Raw genomic sequence first — 19,465 nt, forward strand, 5'->3', positions numbered from 1 at the left:
GGAAGAAAAGGAAAGAAACGGAACCTCAAAGCTCAGCACAGTGCTGCACCACCACTCATGGAAACAGACCGGGACCAAAGTGAGACAATAGTACGGACATGACTTACTAAAGTCACGTGCTCCAACCAACCCGAAATGTATACAAAGTTTAACTTCCTAAGGGATGCAGGCGTCTTTTATTCTAGCAATACAACTCTCAAAGGCCTGCAATCTCCACTACTACCCTTACAGCTGCAAGTACCTGCCCCAAGTACACCGCCCTTAGATGAAGGTAAGCTGGATACCAGAGCAGCACAACATCAAGACCAGCAACCACAAATAAAGCCTCAATCTCCAACACATGCAACGGGGACGCAAGCAGCAGATAGCACATCCCCTGAGGTCCTCGAAGCCGTGTTTTCAGGGCGCTCGCCAATAAAAATAAGCCAAGAGGGCTACATACAGGGGACTCCTTCCATGGAATACAAAACCCAAATAACCTCTGCACCACCGTTATAATCTGGTATCAGGAATGGGAACTGTGCAACCAGAAAAACCAAGGATTTGAGCGAGATTACAGAAGCCATAAGGAGAGGAAACGGGGAACAAATTATAGAAACTAACCTTAGCCTCACAACAAACATGACAACCAGTATTTACAGCACCCCGATCGAAACAACCCTTTCAGTAAACACACAATCTCCAACAACCCTGCTATTCTTTGCCCAAGGAAACCCCCTGGTTCAACAAGGAGGACCAAGTGCATGGATCTTGGATCCAAATCAGAAAGAGGATGGGAGGGCAATTATGTCCTACCTAAAAACACAAGAATGGGAAGACATGCTCGCCACCTACTCACCAGATCAGGCACAAAGGGAGCACCGACCCATGAGCCTCTCCAGAATGGGGGACAAGTGTGACGGCGACCATCGCCCTCAGTAACTTCAGCTAACAGTCACCGCATTGGGATCCATTAGGACAGATTCAACCTTGGGGCCTATTTGTACCTCCAACTAAAGAAGGATCAAATGTACAACAAACAATATAAATTCTCAGGCTGAAGCTGCAGTTCAACTTTATAGAACTCAAGCTTTCAGACAAAGATCAAATTGCCACTTGGGGATAGTTCACTGCTACACTATTAGAACACACACCCACCCCCTCAGACTGGGATGACTCCAGGTGGCTGACAACACTGGGAGCAGCACCAACACCGATCGACCACGCACGCAACCTAGGATTCATCCTCTGCTCCTCCCTCCATGTCGAAGCAGGTCAACACAGTCTCCTCCTCCTGCTACAACACCCTCCGCATGCTCCGCAGGATCTGCAAGTGGATCCCGACCGAAACCACAAGAGTGACACAGGCCCTCGCCAGCAGCAGACTGGACTATGGCAACGCACTCTACGCGGGAAACCCCAGCCAAGCACCTGCGTCGACTAAAACTCATTCAAAATGCCTCCGCCCGACTGATCCTCAACATACCCCGCCGCAGCCACATTACCCCTCACCCGAGAGACCTTCACTGGCTCGGTCGACAAGAGGATCACCTTCAAGCTCCTCACCCACGCACACAAAGTACTCCACAACGCCGGACTAGCCTACCTGAACAGCAGACTCCGCTTCTTCAACCCCACCCGCCAGCTCCGATCCGCCAGCCTTCCCCGCGCCACTGTCCCCCGCTTCCAACGAACGACCGGCAGCAGATCCTTCTCTTACCTCGCCGCCAAGACCTGGAACACCCTTCCTACCCACCTTCGGCAGACCCAAGACCTACTCGCCTTCAGAAGACTCCTCAAAACCTGGCTGTTCTAGCAGTAGCAACACCCTTGCCCCCCCCCCCCCCCCCCCACCACCCTCTCCCAGCACCTCGCGGGTAAGTAGTGTGCTTTACAAGTTCCGTGATTGATTGAGTTAAACTCCCCACAAAAAAGAACTTCCAGAAACCATATTAAAAAAAAAACTGAATTCCAAAAGATCAAATAACACAGCTTAAGTCCGTCAAAAAATCAATAAATACAACTCTACGTATACTGAGAAGACTCCCAGGAAATGACAGTGCACAATTCATCTTGAAGGATCAAAGGGCATCACTGAAAAAATTAAAATAGAACATTAGCAGAGACCAAGAGAACGCAACCTGGGCAAAACTGCTATATGGTACAAATGGCGAGGACAGCTCCCGCTTCTGGAAGACCGTGAACGGGATAATTTTTAAAAAAAAATTTAAACGCCGCTTGTCTCATAGTTAAGATGAATGTAACAGTGATCACAGTCAGTTACGTTAGCCAAAATGAAGGGTTGTGCATACATAAATTAGTTCGGATTAAATATAAAAACAGACCAATAGCTTTGCAATACTTATTGTTTAACTGATCATGTCCTCAGAGGTGTGTCATCTTAGTGTATTTGCGAAATTTTCACGTCCTAAACAAAGTGCAATAATTCTGGGCATTCGGTAAATAATGTAGGTGAACGGGATCATTAACCCTCAACACTAGGGCATCGCGTCAAACCTCAGTGAAGCCAATTGGGTAAAATTCCTCTACTCACTTTAATAATTAAATGGGAAGCGCCGAAGCACAAACTCTTAACAGCTGGATTCAAGAACAACAAGCTGGAGCATGCACTACTGAGACGAGAGAGCAGAAGCTACCAGCTACAGGAAATATATCAAGCGCAGATAGCAGCCGCTGCTAATTAAAAAGCAGATTGCTAAAAGGAGGAAAGAAGGGGCTCCTGGACCTAGTGGCATTCCACCAGCAATGTTCAAAGCAGTCTGAGGACTGGGCTGAGATTTTACAACCTCTCTTTTTGGAAGTTAGGCTGCTTAACAGAATACCAGAAACTTGGAAGGGCTCGACAATTGTGCCAATCCACAAAAAAGGAGATAAGGCCGAGCCTAAGAACTACCACCTAGTAGCTCTGATAGATAATGTAGCTAAATACTTCGCAGGCATCATTTTAGGTTTAAAGTATTTTATTCATTCAGTGTGACACATCCAAACTTATATACAGCAGTATAAGATCAGCCAATGAAAAGGAGCAAGAGTCCGGCATGTCACAACATTTTAGCCCAAACATTCCCCACCACCCCAACGTCCCAATGTCCCCCCAACTCCCCCCCCCCCCCCCCACACTGTCCAGTGCGCTACGAACATGCAGCCTATCTCCCGAGGCTATAGGCAATTGGGGAGGAGGATCTCATCCCTCTCACTGATCAGGCGCTGGTGGGCTCGTAAGCCGCAGGAGGCGGAGGTACCTCGGGCAAGTGAGCTCCCTGAACTCTGTGAGCAGCAAAGAGTGAAATGGTTGCCACAGTTCATTAAATTGCGTTACATCCCCAGCCACCACCAAAGACAATTTCTCCATCCCCAGCACATGCCAAAGTCTGTGGAGCCAGCCCGTTATCGTGGGTACTGTCTGTACGCCAAGATATTCTGAACAGCAGAGCAGAGTGCAATAGCGATCTGTCTGCCTCTTCTGGACTTGAGGGGGTACATTAGAGCATTTGGGAGTCCTAGCAGGGTATATGCCGGGAAGCGTGGGAGCTCTATGTCGAAATGAGTCAATTTCATCCAGCATTTCCTTCCAGTAGTCCGTTAAGAGAGGACAGTCCCAGAGAATGTGCGTGAGCATGCCCCGATGTCCGCACCCCCGCCAGCACGTGTCCATCTTACTATGGTCGAACTCGTGAATCCGCTCAGGCGTATAATACCAGTAAGTGGACACTTTAGTAAAGGTATCAGTGAGGCCCATATGATAGGCTGAGTGGCGCGCCCTATAAGATATGTGGTCCCATTCCTTGGGGCTCAGTGTCCTCCCAAGCTTCCGTTCCCATCTAACCCTCCCTGGATTGTGGAAGTGTGTGGAGGGTAATTGCAAAAACTTGTACAGGTCCGAGATTAGTTTAGAGTCCGATGTACGGGACAGCAGCCATCTCTCACACGGTGAAAGCATCCTATCCGCCACCTCCCGCACCTGTGGCTGAAGGGCCCAATGCCGCACCTGCATATAGCGGTGTCTCTCTGTTTCAGGGAGTGAGAATTCCTGCCGAAATTGCGTGAACGGGATGATACCCTCGGGGCCATACAGGTGACATAAAGCTCTGCATCCTGCCTGGCGCCAATGTGTGAAGGCTCCTTTCTCCATCCCGGGGGTGAAGGCAGGATTATCCACTAGCGGCGAAAGGGACGAAGGAAACGTGGTGAGGTCATACCTAAGGTAGGTCGCAAAGGTACTCTAGTAATGAAGGATGCGTAAAGATTCTTAGGCCGATGAGTCCGGTGCAGGAACAGTATCTCCTGCAGAGGCCGCCCCGCCACTGCTTGGTCCTGGAAAAGCCAATGCTTATCCGACTCCCACCTGCACCATTCGATCAAGTACCTCAATTGCGTCGCCTGAAAATATTTCCGGAAGTCGGGGACGCCCAACCCTCCAGCGTCGGGAGACAAAAGAGAAAGGGTCCTGCGTATCCTAGGCTTTTTCCCCTGCCAAATGAAACGGGCTACGTCCGACTGCAATTGCTGTATCCACCCCTTCGGCAGCAGCGGCAGGGCCCTGAATAAGTAGAGCACTTGTGGCAAGATCGTCCTCTTGACGGCAGCAATCCTACCCAACCAGGAAAGGATGCCACGATTCCAGCGGCCCAGCTCGGCCTTGATCTTGGCGCCCAAGGCCAAGTAGTTGGCTGAGAGCATGGCTGGCAACGCAGGGGCAATCTGAATCCCAAAATACGGTATCTCCTCCGAGGACCAAAGTAACGGGAACCTGTTCTGCAAGTACGCTTTGGTATCAGGCGCCAGGGATATATCCAAAGCCACCGACTTCCCCATATTAACTTTAAAGCCCGAGACCGTGCCGAATGCAACCAGTTCTTCCATGCAGGCCGGAAGTGATGTCCGGGGTGTAGCCAGTGTGAAGATGACATCAGTGTAGAGACTAACCGCATGGGTAAAGCCACCCATCCGTATCCCCTCCACCGCCGGTCGAGTCCGCACCCGCTGAGCGACAACCCTGCCTTGTGCCTCTCTCAATGGGGAAAGCTGCGGAAGTATGGCCGCGCATGGCTCCTTATAACAGTTGAGGACCATAGAGGACCATAGAGCGAAACCGTTACCCGCCTTCACCAGCACTTGTTCCAAGAAGGGCCAGTGCACGCGGTCGAACGCTTTTTCTGCGTCGACCGTAAGCATCATCCTCTCACCCGGAATCCGGGATGCCTTCTCCAGCAGGTGGACCACCCGTTTTGTATTATCCACCGTCTGCCGTCCCGGAACAAAGCCCTCCTGATCCGGATCAACAAGGCCGGGCAGATGAAGCGCCAAGCGGCTTGCCAGGATCCCAGTGTAAAGTTTCAGGTCGACATTTAAAAGAGATATCGGCCTATAAGATCCACAGTGTTTGGGATCCTTCCCCGGTTTGGGGATTACCGTGACGGAAGCCCTCAAGAGATCAGGCGGGATGGCTCCAGGTTCCGCGAAGGAATTGAAAAGGCGGGCGAGGATAGGGGCTAACGATCCGCAGAACGTCTTATCGAAGAGGGCTGAGTAGCCATCCGGGCCTGGTGCTTTGCCGTGTTTAAGTCTGGCAATGGCTGTCACTACTTACTCTATGCTAATGTCCCTGTTTAGGTGGTCCGCCTGTAGCGGGTCCAAGGAGGGCAAAGTGATCGAGTCTAGGTAGGAGGTCATAGCCGGCACATCCGGTGGGTCACCCGCATAGAGGTTGCCATAGAACTCTCGGAACGCGGCCGAGATGCAGGCGTCCTCCGTCACTATACCGCCCTGGGGTCAGAGTTCTTTCACCAACTGGCTCTGCCTGGTGGCCCGGAGTCTATTGGCCAAAAGTTTGCCTCAACGATCCCCCCCAGTATAAAACGCATGGCATAGTCGAAGGGCCGCATATTCCGCCCGGTCCACATCTAAGGCAGCAAGAAGTTTCCTTGCCTCTTTAAGCTGCCGCCAAATCCTCGGGGCCCCGGTTCTGCGGTGAATCAGCTCCAATTCCCAGACCCTGTCAGTGAGCTCATCCCTCTTTATCTTACGCTCCCTATTTTTGGCCGCAGGTATCGATAAGAACTCTCCTCGGAGGACCGCCTTCAAAGCTGCGCACTGGGTGGCTCTGGTAGTATCCGTGTTGTCATTGTGCGATAAATATTCACGAAGTACCTGCTCAATACGGTCCGTCACCGTTTTCCTGTGGAGCAGAGTATCCCGGAGGCGCCAGACCCTCGCCGGGGCGGCGGACGGTGGCAAGCAGAAGGATGCCTCAACAGGGGCATGATCTGACAGGGAAATAACCCCCATGTCTACGGTAGACGCAAGGGCCTGCACCGGGGAGGTGACCAGGAGGTGATCAAGCCTCACGTAGGTCTTGTGCTCGTGGGAGTAGTATGAGTAATCCCTGTCCACGGGGTGTTTATGACGCCAGAGGTCCTGGAGGTCCACCTCCGCAAGTCGCGCCTTGCAACTAGCTGAGAATTCCCCGACTTGCGGGGAGCGCTGAGCCGATCTGTCGACTACCGAATCGAAGACCATGTTAAGGTCGCCCCCAAGGATAACATGCCTATCCGGCGAGGCTGAAATCTCTTCCACCGCAGACTGCAAGAACCGCTCCTGTTTGTCATTAGGACTATAAAGAGAGCCTATCGTGAATACCATCCCCCCCACCTGAAACCTATGTGCCAACATCCTCCCTTTAATTTCTGCGAATTTATGGATGTGCTCCCCCTTGAAGTGTTGAGCCACTAGAATCGCTACCCCGGCTGTCTTGGTAGGACCTGAAGAAAAGAACTGCGTCGGAAATTTACAAGAGTAGCCTATGTGTGTCTTGTGGCAATAGGTGGGTTTCCTGAAGGAGGCAAATATCCGCTTGGGTGTTCTCCAACAGGGAACGCACCGCTCGCCTCTTAACGGGATTGTTCAGACCCCTGACATTCAGCGTCACGATTTTAAAGGAGTGAGGAGGCATAGGAAGAAATGTGTGTAAAGGCGCAAGTGTCCTGTATGGTGAAAACCAAGGGTGAGCATACTCCCTCAAACAGCAAGTCGATCACCCACCAACAGTATGCAACGCCTCTCCCCCTTGCGCAGCGCGGCCTAGTACCAACCACCGGCCCCAGTGCGACCAAATCACCCGCCACATACGCGCCAACCTCACAGACCCCCTCCCCATGCTCCAACCTATTGTCACCAAGCAAAGCAAAATGGAGAAACTCGGGTAAAGCAACATTTCCTAGTATAGCACACGGGACAACTTCTTTCCCCGCACCCAACTCCCACGAACCCTCCCGGTACCCCAACACCCCAAAACAACCCCTTCCAAACCCCAAACACTGTCCCCGTCCCTCCAAAAAAAGAGTCAAGGAAACCATTGTCCAAGGCCGGCCCAAAAAGGCAAGTCTATGGTAAAGTCTCGAAAGTGGACGTCCAGCCACAACACCACCCCCGCTCCCCCCCCCCACCCCCCAGGCCCCCAAACCTGCAGCTCAAAAAGAAGCGATGTCTATCTCCCCCCGGAGAGTTCTTAGGCGGTCAAAGCCACCTCCTCTGTCGCCGTTTCTCTAGCGACCTCCCGCACAGCATTATCCATCTCAGCCCGGATAGTAGGCGAGTCCGGTCTCACCGAAGAAGTCGAAGACCTGCGGCCAGGGATCGATTGCCAGCCATCCCTGGTGATCTGGCGACGACGTGGAGTGGGGCCATCTTCGTCAGTCGCCGTGATGCCCAACACAGTACAGGTGTCCTGAAGGGAGCGCAGCTGATGCAATATTCCGTTCCAGCGGAAGATAATACGGAAAGGGTGGCCCCAAGAATACTGAGTGTCATGCTCCCGCAAGAAATCAGTCACAATCTTAAAAGACTTGCGTTTCTGTAGGGTGACCACTGAAAGATCTTGAAAGAGGGCCACCCTATGGCCTCTGAACTCCAAGGAGGGCTTAGTGTGAGCTAACCTCAGAATCCTTTCTTTCAGGGGATAGTCCGTCAGGAAAGCTAGAAGATCGGGGGGAGGCACCGGGGCTCTACGTCGTGGGCCCACTCTATGTGCCCTATCGATCCTGAGAGTGAAGTCTGGGGGCTCACCCAGGACTTCCAGAAACAGATCTTGCAAGTAGGCGGCCGCCTCTTCCCCTTCTCCGAGCGGAACGTCCCGGACCCTGATGTTCCTCCGGGAACGGTTCTCGAGATCCTCCACATGGGATTGTAGATCAATCTGCTGGTCTCGGAGCCTAATCACTTCCTGCTGAAGCTGTGTGAGTTCCTCGTCCCGGGCATGTCCCGCTTCTTCCACGGATGAGACCCTTTCTCCCAGGCCATCAACCTCTCTCCGGACCTCTCGTACCTCCCCCGCTACTTCCTGCTTGAGAGTCTGGAAGTCATCCCGTAGGGAGCTAAAGAGCGACTCAAGGAACGACCTAGTAACTGGTGGCTCCCCTCCGCTCGCCCCCTGTGAACTGCTAGACTGACTGGGGGAGGGCTGTCCACGGTCCTGCCGAGTATTGCTCCTGTTCAGCATCTCCGGCAGGGTGCGGTCACCCTTCCTGTTCCCCCTGTTGCCAGCCATCTTGGGCGCCGAATAAGAGTGTGCAATCCTCACCAGCGATAGTAGTGTTCACAACACCACTTAGCTACCCGCTGTGTGACCGCCCTGACCGAAGAGGCCGCACGTCGCTCCTGTAGTGCAGTCTAACACCCGTTCTCCACGGCTCCGTGCTCTCCGGGCGGATACTCCTGCCCGCTCCACCTCCGTGCTAGGCCGGCGGGATGTAGCTTCCAAGTCAAAATGGCGTCCACGCTCCGTAGCACGCTGCCTCTCAAGCAGCCCCCGAGCGGACCCCAAGCCGTACACAACATGGGGGCCAACAGGACCCCGCGGCAGTCGCTTCAAAGGTTTCTGAGGCTCCTCTGGGCCCGAGTTGCACTACCAGGCACCCACCGCTTCCTGTCCGGTTTCAGCGGGTGGGACGATCTCGTGCCCCGAGCCAGGCCGGCAAGGTCTCCGAAGTCCTCAGCACCGGTCCCATCCACGGCTGTAAATCGATCGTTCGTCTTGGCGGGGCCCCAACTTCTCACCGCTCCGGTCGCTTTCGTTCAGCGCCACTGTCAGCGGCTCCGCACTACAGTAGGGGGCGGACCCGAGCTGGTCCCCTTGGCCTCCGCACAGCGCCTCAGGCTCGAGTTCACTCACAGGGCAGACCCTGCGGCACTTCCGGTCGGGCCGCAGCTTTTGAGGGTCGCGGCTCCGCTTCCACAGTCCGCCAAAAGTGCATTCTGGCGCGCAGATTTCTCTCCCAGCAAGGTCTACCAGTTCTCCACTGCACCCGCTGTCGCCAGCTAGCGACGGTGGGGGGAGATCAGCGATAAATAAGGTGCTCAGGGGCCTGGGCCGGAGGAGCTCGCCGAGGCCGCGTCCTTCTACTCCGCCATCTTGGCCACGCCCCCGCAGGCATCATTTTAGAGGAGCTTACATCCTGGGTTGAGGCGAATTATATAATACTGTTGAACCAAACTAGTTTTCGCAAAATGGCCACCACAACAGCAAACATCCTCACAATATCTCTACTGATCGACTCTGCAAAAATCTCTACACTGCCTTTACACCTATGTTACATTGACTTTAGTGCCGCATTTGACAACGTAGAGAGGGGCAGACTGTGGGGGAAACTGGTGAAATGGGGCATACTAAAGCCCATCCTAAGCATTTTGTCGCTTCTACACACTGACACCTGGGTGCAGGTGAAACTAGGTGGCGGCACCCACCTCTCCTCGCAAGTTCCCACAACAAAAGTACTGAAACAGGGCTGTGTGCTTGCACCAACCCTGTTCAATTTATGCATGGCCGACCTCCCGAAGGCATTCAATGCCTGTAACTCCCATTCACCCAAAATAGGAAGGAAAACATTAACCAACCAGTATTCAGACAACATTGTTCTGCTTAGCGACACTTACGTTGGTCTCCAACATTTACTGACGGAAATGCAGGACTATGCTATAAAAAACAACTTAAAAATAAATCTGTGTAATACTCGGACAAGGTTAATAAACAAAAAAAAAAAACCTGCAGGGACATTGGTTCCTGGGTCGCACTAAACTCGACCCAGGTCAAGAGTACAAGTATCTAGGAGTCACAATCAACAAGGAAAGGGTCGTTTAAGCGCTAGAAAGAGGAAATAACAAGGAAAGGCCTGCTAGTAGCTCTATCGATGCAAAGCCTTGCAAATAAATTGATGGGGCCGTCTTTGACCCTGCTTTTGAAGGTAGTCTAGGCCAAACTCCTCCCCTAGATCGCCTATGGCAGCGTAGCAATAAGGAGAAGAGCTGCTAAGGATCTAGACAACACACAGGTCAAAGCATACAGAACAATGTTCAGCCTCCCACCCTATAAATCACCTGCTCAAATATGGTTAGAGTTGGTGCTACTACAACAAGTCTTAGCCAGATACAGCTCTTACATTATCTGCTGGCATAAGATAAGATGCGCCACAACAAACACGCAAAATCATCTGCTGCGGCATGATATGCAGCATAGGGAGCACTCCCAAGCTAGAAATTACCTTCAGCTGGCCCCGGAAACTACTCCACTTGTGGGACTCTAAGATACAAAACTCGGTAACTTAACCTTCAAAAAGCTAGTCTGGAAGTCCATAAAACAAATTTCCTTGGTGGAGGACAAGGCTAGCTTCTCAGAGCTCATGCTTGGATGACTTTGAATAATGTTTGTGAGGTGAGTGATTTGTAGGAGTTCAATCAGGGATATCCTAAAACCATAAAAATGTACTTTCTAAAGCACAGATTGGGTATTTTTCTGTGAACTCCGCATCTTCCACCATGGCTGAGGACAAGGTACAAGATACGTGTAGGCTGTGTAACACCAAGTAAGGAGATATCTTACATCTAATCTGTTCATGCAAGGAACTGCATCAAGAACTGCGACAGCTACTAAAAGCATCACTCAAGCAGAAAGGCACCCGCACCAGAAGACAAGCAGTGCTAGCCTGCTTGAACCCGAAAAGCACACCATTGAATTACAGATTTGTAAAATTCCTTACCCTGGCAGAAAAAAATTGCCCAAAATAACGTAACCTCAAAATAACAATTGTAATGCTTTGAAGCTGCAGGTCGACCTTAAGACAACATGATACTGGTCAATGGACAAGCACTGAGGGAGAACAAAATCTAGGACTGTTTCACTTAGCCGGGCCGTACTAGGAGTACCCGTGTTCTAGAGGAACCGGGCCGTCCCGCCGACCTTAACAGTACGGTAAAGTTACAAGGGGAGTGCCCTTTAATTTCTGGTTCTCTGCTGCAGTTTTAAAGTCTTCTTTTTCTAGTTGCTTAAATGGATGTAAATTCTGATACTTATATCCTGTCTCCCTATTACGCGTTGCTTTATTTTGCTTGTGAAAGTATCACTCATGGTAGTTGAAATGTCACTCCTATTTACATAGCAATCTGAAACCTTGGCAGTTTTGAAGTCCGACCTAATCTGACTCTGGCAGGGGCTCTAAAAGGGGTGAAATAACAAAGCAGCCTCATGAACAAGTAAATGGTCTTTCATAGACCTGTGAAGTACTTGGGTGCGGCTGGCAGCTCTGTGTGCACCACGGAAGCTGTCACCTCTTAACCCTCTAAGGAAGGTGAGACACCAGACGGCAGCACAGCAAAATATACTAGTATTTTTCCGTTTTTTATATATAAATACAGATCAAGGAAAACTTTCGTTCCGTCTGTATTTATATGTGTAAAAACGGAAAACCGGGAGCCCTAATCATGATCATTAACTCCGATTTTAGACTGAAAGGAATCTTGCCTACTTCTGGGAGAATTCAGCCAATTAAGGTGTATTAATACCACCACTATCAATTGTAATTTTAGATTGTAAGGAACTTTTCCTATCTCTGAGTTTTAACTGGTTTTACTAGAAGATTGTCATTGTATAATCCCAGTGCCTAAATAGGAGGCAATGGTGGATGAAATTACATTGAATGCCTGGCAATTTTTTTTATTACTTTAAGTGTTAATATTGCAATGGTTTTAGTTAACTATCAAAGAATAAAGTAACTTGAAACTGTTGATTGAGAACCATACCTTCCTATATACCCTTCCTGTACATAAAATGCAACCTTTTCTGTCTATACCTGAAATAGCAATAGTTTGTTACCCATTACTTTAGTGATTCTCGAGCTATCTGTCGCGGAGGACTACTTATCTGGAGGACTACTTATCTGTTTATTCTAATTCTTTGTATTGTAATTTGTAGCTTATTGATCTATCCTAAAACGTACTAATAATTTAGTGGTCCAAGGGGTCAACATACAACTGTTAAATTCGAGTTATTCATTGCGGGCAGACTTTGAAATTGTGGGGGAACTAAATACTACCATGCCTCAAAGCATAATTTACCATTCCATATTTAGTCCTTTTTGTAGATAGCTTCGTTCACTGCTGTAGTAACCAAGATGCTGGTGGCAATGGTCATTTCTCTTGTGTGAGGTCAGGGTGCATGTCCCACAAGCTGATGATTGCTATATGGATGCTCAAATGTAAGCCGAGCAGGGCTGAAGCTCAGTCAGTTGGCTTTGCCTTGCCTTCAATAGCTTTCCACCAACACATTAAATTCATAGTGCATAGCGGGCAGTTTCAGTAATGACTTCTTTCACCAATTGATTATTTTCTTTTATTTTGTAATGCTCTGAAAGTGTTGCTGATCCTTTTTTTGACTCCTTGACATTCCACATTCCTTAGCTAACAATGAGTTTAAGGACTTCCTCTAGGAATAGAACGGATGCTTCTGTCCTACTCAGTTTTAACTATTTGATATCTGCCTATAGCTTACCCTCATTCCATTATTTGTTTAGTAAACATTACAGGTTGGATGCATGAAATGAAGCTGCTTTAGGTTGCTCTGTGCCGCAGCATTTTATGTGGTAATCAGCCGTTTACTCTTCCACATATTCTGAAAGCAGGAAAGCGATGTGGCCTCGTGGTTAGAGCTGCTGACTTTGGTACCTGATGACTTAGTCTCAGATCACTGAACTAGGCTGAGCATCATGTGATTCTGGACAAATTACTTAATCTCAGAGTGCCTAAAAATGTAATGTTTGAAATGTATTTGTGTGATCCCCACTAGATGTGTACATGATCAAAGATGGTCTTACACTGCTCAAGGTCAGTAACTCTTTACAGTCAAGCGATAATAGCTCACTAATTAGGTTCTTGTGCGCCTAGGTAATATTTGGTTCCCAGATGTCCTGTGCTGAAGCCAGCATCTTTTACCTGCCTCCGCAGTACAATCATTTTTTTTCTAGTTAGCGTTCTGCACCTCATTGTTAATGCTAAAGTGATAATCTGCGTGAGACCCAGCAACAAAAGTGAGGTCAGGTGTCGTGATGTGGCATCTTTATTTGGGAACCTCTAAACATTGTTAGTAAGGACAGCGCTACCTGCATTTAGCCATTTATAGTAAGTCCTCTAGCTAGATCACATTGTGATGTCTTATACCCAAGAATACTAGGAATTGTTTGTTTTTTCCATGTTGGCTGAAAGGGTACATCGTTTTATAATTTATGTAACCACAGCAGGTGCTACAAAGTAGGTTATTTTGCCAATAATGTTTGCTATATACTGTACACTAAACATTCTAATAATTGTACACAAAGAAAAGACAAATGTAAAAGTTTTGCCTTTTAGAGCGCCCTCCGTGTTTTTTTTTGTGTATTAATGAAATTGTTGCATTTGTAAACAATGTTATTTTCTAGCAATCTTCATTAATTGGCGCATGATCTTGGTTACTGTTTTTCCTGAGATGTGGTGCTTGCAACGAAACTGTCAATTAGGCCAGATTACACTTAAAGATCTTTGTAAGAATGTTTCGTCTTTCTTTTGCAGACTAACCGTCAAATCAGATTAAACGAACTGCTAAAGGAGCATTCAAGTACCGCCAATATTATAGTCATGTGAGTTGGCAAATTTCTTTCAGAGCGATTTGTTTTACTTGTACTGTGTATGTATACATATTTATTGTAAACTAAATTTACTTTTCTGTAGACGCCCTGCTCTGTTTCACAGATGTACAAACAGATATACTAAAAGAAAATTGTTGGTAACATTTTCATCCTCTGAAGAATTATTAATAGCTGGCAATTTTAGAAGTTTTCCAGTATTGAATCATTAAAAAAAAAAGTTTAAATTATTTCCAGTCATTATGCCTGGAATATTTTGTTTCTTTAACACAGCTGTACTAAGCAAATATATTTGATAAATAAATTTGATATTTGAAGTAGTGTATTCACTTAATTGCTTTAGGACTTAGGGGCTTATTACAATGGCAATGGGACCGCCACGGACAGCCCGTTGGTGGCATTCCCACCGCTATCCATAGAAGAGGTCTGACCGCCAGAAAATTATCCGGCAGTTGAAGAACATCAGTTTAGGGACAGATCGCTGCTTTCCCGACAAGCTCAAAGAGCCCTGTCGGGGCAGCGTTCGGACTGTAATCCCTACAATGGGGCGGTGCCTGCTCAGGCATCGCCTTGGGGATTACAATGTCAGCTTCTCTCAGTCTGTACATGGCGGACCGACCACCATGTACAGGCAGACGGAAAGGGACTTTGGGAAACATCCATGGACCCTGTGCCAGCCTTCTCCTGGTGACTGGCACACCATGCATAGATGTTTGAAACAGGACTATTTCTGTTGTGGCTTGTGCTGCTGTCATTTTCAGGAAATACATAAAAATGTACCTGATCGCCACCACCCAGACTTCCAGACACCCCCAGCCACCCACAGCGTTGCTGATGGCAGCATATTGATTGGTCGGAGCGCTGTGGTCCGGAACTTAGGCAGTGCTGGTGTTCTGGGCATGTTCTCCACCCAGGCTGTAATGCAGCCTGGGTGGAGAACATGCAAAGTGAGCATGACTGTTTGGCCAGCCGCAGACGGCCTGTTAAACAGTCATGTGCACTTTCGGTGCAGCAATAACCTGTCCTCTTTCCTCTGGGTCAAGGTACCCAGCCCCTCCCCACCTTAATCTGTTGGCAAAGGGAATGCAAAAAATAACTTGCGTTATCTTTTTCTTTGCAGTGCTTCAAAGCAGTGGAATGATATTCCTCCTCCTTAGCAGAGGGGTCGCCTCTGGTTTATTGTGAGGCATCAACCACAGTACTTGACATATTCTCAATTTGTTTCCAGAGCATTTAATGCCTGTTGAGGAGTTTCTCTGGACACATGATTTTATATAGTAGGGAGAGCTTTTGATTGATGCTCTTCACAAGCACATTGATCATGGGTGGTATAAAGAGGTCTGGGTCAAATGTATCCTAGGTAGCTAACATTCAAAGCTGTGAAAGGTGGTGCTCCTATATTAGCAGGTTATTTGAATGACAGGTGAATTCCTGTACTCCTATGCAGATTTCTGTTCTGATTTCTGTCAGGCAATGGAAACTAATTATGAAAAATGGTAGATCACTGTAGGTGGAAAATATTGGCATGATTACTTTGTTTTTCTAGTAGAAAGAGGACTTGAGCATTGTCCGCATACATTTGTAGGTTCAGATGGTACTGGAGAGTTCAGAGCCAACTGCCACTTAAAGCTGTTAAACAGCAGGTTTGAAAGGGGTGACCCCTGGAGTGGCTTTTTCTTGGATGAAGATTCCATTGATCCAATTCACACGTGTTCTCAGGTTGCCATGCCCCTACTACACACAGCCTTTGCTCTGTACTGAACCCTTCCCGCATAGTGTACTTCTCATGGGCAATGACCCAGCCCTGAGTAGGAAAGTACCTACTGCAAACAGGCTTTGCCCTGTGCATAACCAGTCTACGGAAAGACCACTCCCTATAGACACACAAAGCACCATGTGTGGTGGCCTTACTAGACAGAGCACTCCCCATATGTTAAGCACTTTGGAGGTAGCTGATTCTCTTGTGAACAGTTAACCATGTATTGGTGAGCACGTATCTGGTGCATACAGTCTTTACTCCTATGCCCAACGTCTCGTGCAGACCCCACTTCCTCTTGATATTCAAAGCCTCTAGGAGACTAAACACTTAATACATGCCTTAGCCCTATAGCAAAGCTTTTACAGATTGCCTACCTCTTGTGGACAATAAACGAAAAACGAGTGTGCAAATGTCTGCCTGACATTCATGATAATCGACTGGCCTTCCATTTTCCACGATGCGCATCATGCCGAAGTGAGAAATGAATTGCGATCTGTACATAAAACATAATGTAAACATCCTTTTCTTAGTTTGACTCCATCCAGATAAACCCATTTAATATATCCATCATAACATTTATTTGAAACCTCAACTTAACCAATAAGTACGGACAATTGCTCATTCAGATTTAATCCTGCCAGATTTCTGCTGTTTAATTCCAAAATATCTTAAGATTCAATTCTGCGTAGCATCATCTTGTGGTTCCCTACTTAACTAATTTTCATCCTTTCTATTCCAAATAACAAATCGGCATCTCAGACTGACTTTCTTGATAGTTCATGAAATGTTTAGCAACCGGAAAGCTTAAATCAACATGTTTATGGCCCTCTGATGTTGCAGAATTCTCTTACACACTCGAAAGTTTGTGCTCTTATGTATAGGAGCACGGGCATTCTAAAATGTACAGTTGTCAGGAACACGTAATGCATTCAAGTTTCTATAGTTGCGGTTGAAAGTTCAGAACTGGACTGATTACTCCCTTTACATGATTCAGTTCATGGAGTTCTGATAAAAATATTAGAATGTGTTGAAGTTATGTGTTAGCGTAATATGGTCCTTATTCCTGTGTGGCGCTGACACTGCAAGGTGGATATAACCACGATTAATAAGGAATATTGGTATGTGGAAGGCCTGTACCCAGCCCCTGCTACACTCGAAGCAGCTGAGCAGGGCCTCCACACTGCCTGTTTAAACCGCTTTGAGCAGTCTCTGGACGCAGGGCATTGCCTATCTCTAGGTTTAAGAAGGAATGTCTGAAGTTGAATTCCCCCGTCCCCCAAAATAATTAAAGGTAAATCAAAGCTTTGCTGACTCATCCCTTTAACTTTTACCCCTTCACACCCTCTTAAAAGATCTGCAGGAAACTTGAGATACCAAAAGTATGCTATACTTAATAAGGGTCGTATTCACACAGGTAAACTTAAACTTTTAGTGTAAGTTTATGGGGTTTTTTTGCTGGTCACAAACTTAGAGTGTAAAGTTACGTGTATTATCTTTGACTACAGAGAACTCCACAAAAAAAGACTGGGCACTCTCTGCAAAGATACTACACGTAAAACTATCCTCTTCGTTTGCAAATAGCAAAAGAAATAGTTAACTTACACCAGGAGTGTAAGTTTACCTTCGTGAATAACTCCCATAAGCAGACCCCCCAGGATATAGCGGCATGGATTGGCAAATTTAGCGGCACAAAAATGAAAATTTAGCGGCACAAAAATGACAATTTAGCGGCATTTAGCAGCATTTTATTTTGGGTTTTTTTCGACAACAAACACAGATATCTTACTGTTTGAGTTATTTGCCAACATGGAGCTATGTACATTTTGTTTATTTACAATTCAGCATGGGTTCTATCCTTTACCTTTCAAGTTTTCCGATAGCAAGGTCACAATATTTCACCAATCTGCAGAATTGCTGTACATCTTGACCCAGCACACACAATGCAGTCGCCTCATTAATAGTGTCTATCCCCAATTTTAAGAAACAGGGCCTTAATAAACTAATTCTGAGCCCTAATAAGAGGAGACACAGAGTTTAAGAGGGAATGATTCACAAGTATAGTTACAACCGCAATAATATTTACAGTGCATTGAGCCTTGTTATTTCCAGCTCACTCATACGTCTCCTGAGAGAAGGCAGAACCTGATTTGTATAAATGTAATTCTTTTCTCAGATTTTTCAAGTGACTCTTTGGCCATTTCCTTGAGGGAGATGTAGCTCTGATGACTGTTCCAATCTTTGTTAAGTCTTGAATCGTTTATAATTCTGGTAAGATTCGTGATGACATTTGTAATATGCATTTTTAAATCAGTACAACGCTACTTCCCTGAGAAATTCTTGAGCAGGCCTACTACAGATTTTTTTCCCCAAGCACTATTTCATGAAAAGTAAAATCGCCCATCCTAGTTAAATTAGTAAGCCTAAATTCCAATCTTAATTGACTGACTTGAACATAGTTGGAAGCCCCAAACCATATCAGACTGCGGTGGACAAGACTGTCTCCGGATCTTTTTTTAATTTAGAGCCATTTGAATAGAAGCAATATTGAATAGATGTAAAGAATTTCGCTCAGAACAGATCCAGGATAGACTCTACACATGGGCTACTTAATTAAAAATACATCTGGCGTAGTTAGTACTGCACGTAGTATGCCCTGTTTATCTCTGCCTTATATTGAATTGTGGCACGTTTTCCGGGGGCGCACACACAGCCGCACCCAAGCAGTTCACAGGTCTTTCAAAGACCATTATTCATATTATGGCCCCTGCAGCGCCACTCTGCCAGTGCTTTGTTGTTGCTTCGCCCCTTCTAATAGCCCCTGCAGCGCGACTCTGCCGAGGCGACACATCTACATATGTGGCGTGACACAGGAATGTGTCGCGCCACATAGTTTGGAAAGCTGTGGCCTACAGGGTTGTGGTGCTGCAGATCCTGCAGGCATGCATGCAGGCGAGGGCAGGGTTTGAATAACATTCTGACCTCCTGCATTCTTCAAGGCACACCTTCAAAGAAAGAACAAAAGTTATTACTGGTAGAGGCATTTTCTGTCATTTGTCTTGCTAAAACCCACAGCTCAAGAAGAAAATGAAAATTCATCCCTGTTATGAGGGTTGAATGGACTTTGCAAAGCGCAGGGCAGCGCGCTATCAAAGCTAAGCCAGCCAATTGTGTGCACCAAATAAACCCCTCAGAAATAAACAGTGTTGCTCTGTTTTCCGATGAGATTTTGCCTATTCCTGGGAGTAATCTGCTGCGTTTGCCATGTGATCGCATACATGGATGCACAGCGAAATGAAGACATGTCACTCAAGAGCAAACTAGTCAGTACTTTCTGCCCGAGATTTACTTACAGATTCACTTGGAAAGGGAAATGTGAAATACAGGAATCTTCCGTCCTCAAACAAATATGTGTCCGGGCTGAAACCTTCACACAATGGCGAAATCAGAGTCGGCTCTGATGTGATGCCTTATTTAGTTTACTTTCCTGTGACCCTTATCCCTGGCAGTGCCTTCGTGTTGGGCTGGGGGCTGGAGAAGAGTCATCGTGCCTGGTCTCCTCCCTGCTCTCCGCTCTCCTCGTGTCCGCTGCCGCTTCTCTCTCCCCCTGGTCTCCTTCCTGCTCTCCGCTCTCCTGCTGGTTGTGATTGGGCATTTAAGAAGAAGCGTGAAATGGCGGATTTCGCGGCCGTTTGTGTAAATATCGCGGCACTTTCACGGATCGGCCGATTTCGCGATTTTTTTGCAAATCGCGATAAGCTGGAGG

At 47.5% G+C, this 19,465-nt stretch overlaps 1 protein-coding gene across 1 annotated transcript in view; it reads left to right on the forward strand.

The window, feature by feature from the left end:
- SLC12A2 (solute carrier family 12 member 2) overlaps positions 1–19,465 on the forward strand; it is a 394,678-nt gene that overhangs the window by 369,988 nt on the left and 5,225 nt on the right. Inside the window, exon 26 of the mRNA XM_086961116.1 lies at positions 13,870–13,937. Within this exon, the coding sequence (XP_086817242.1) occupies positions 13,870–13,937 (68 nt within the window). The remainder of the gene's footprint in view (positions 1–13,869; positions 13,938–19,465) is intronic.

This window comes from Lissotriton vulgaris, chromosome 3_1 (genome assembly GCF_964263255.1).
Source record: "Lissotriton vulgaris chromosome 3_1, aLisVul1.2, whole genome shotgun sequence".
Lineage (NCBI taxonomy): Eukaryota > Metazoa > Chordata > Amphibia > Caudata > Salamandridae > Lissotriton > Lissotriton vulgaris.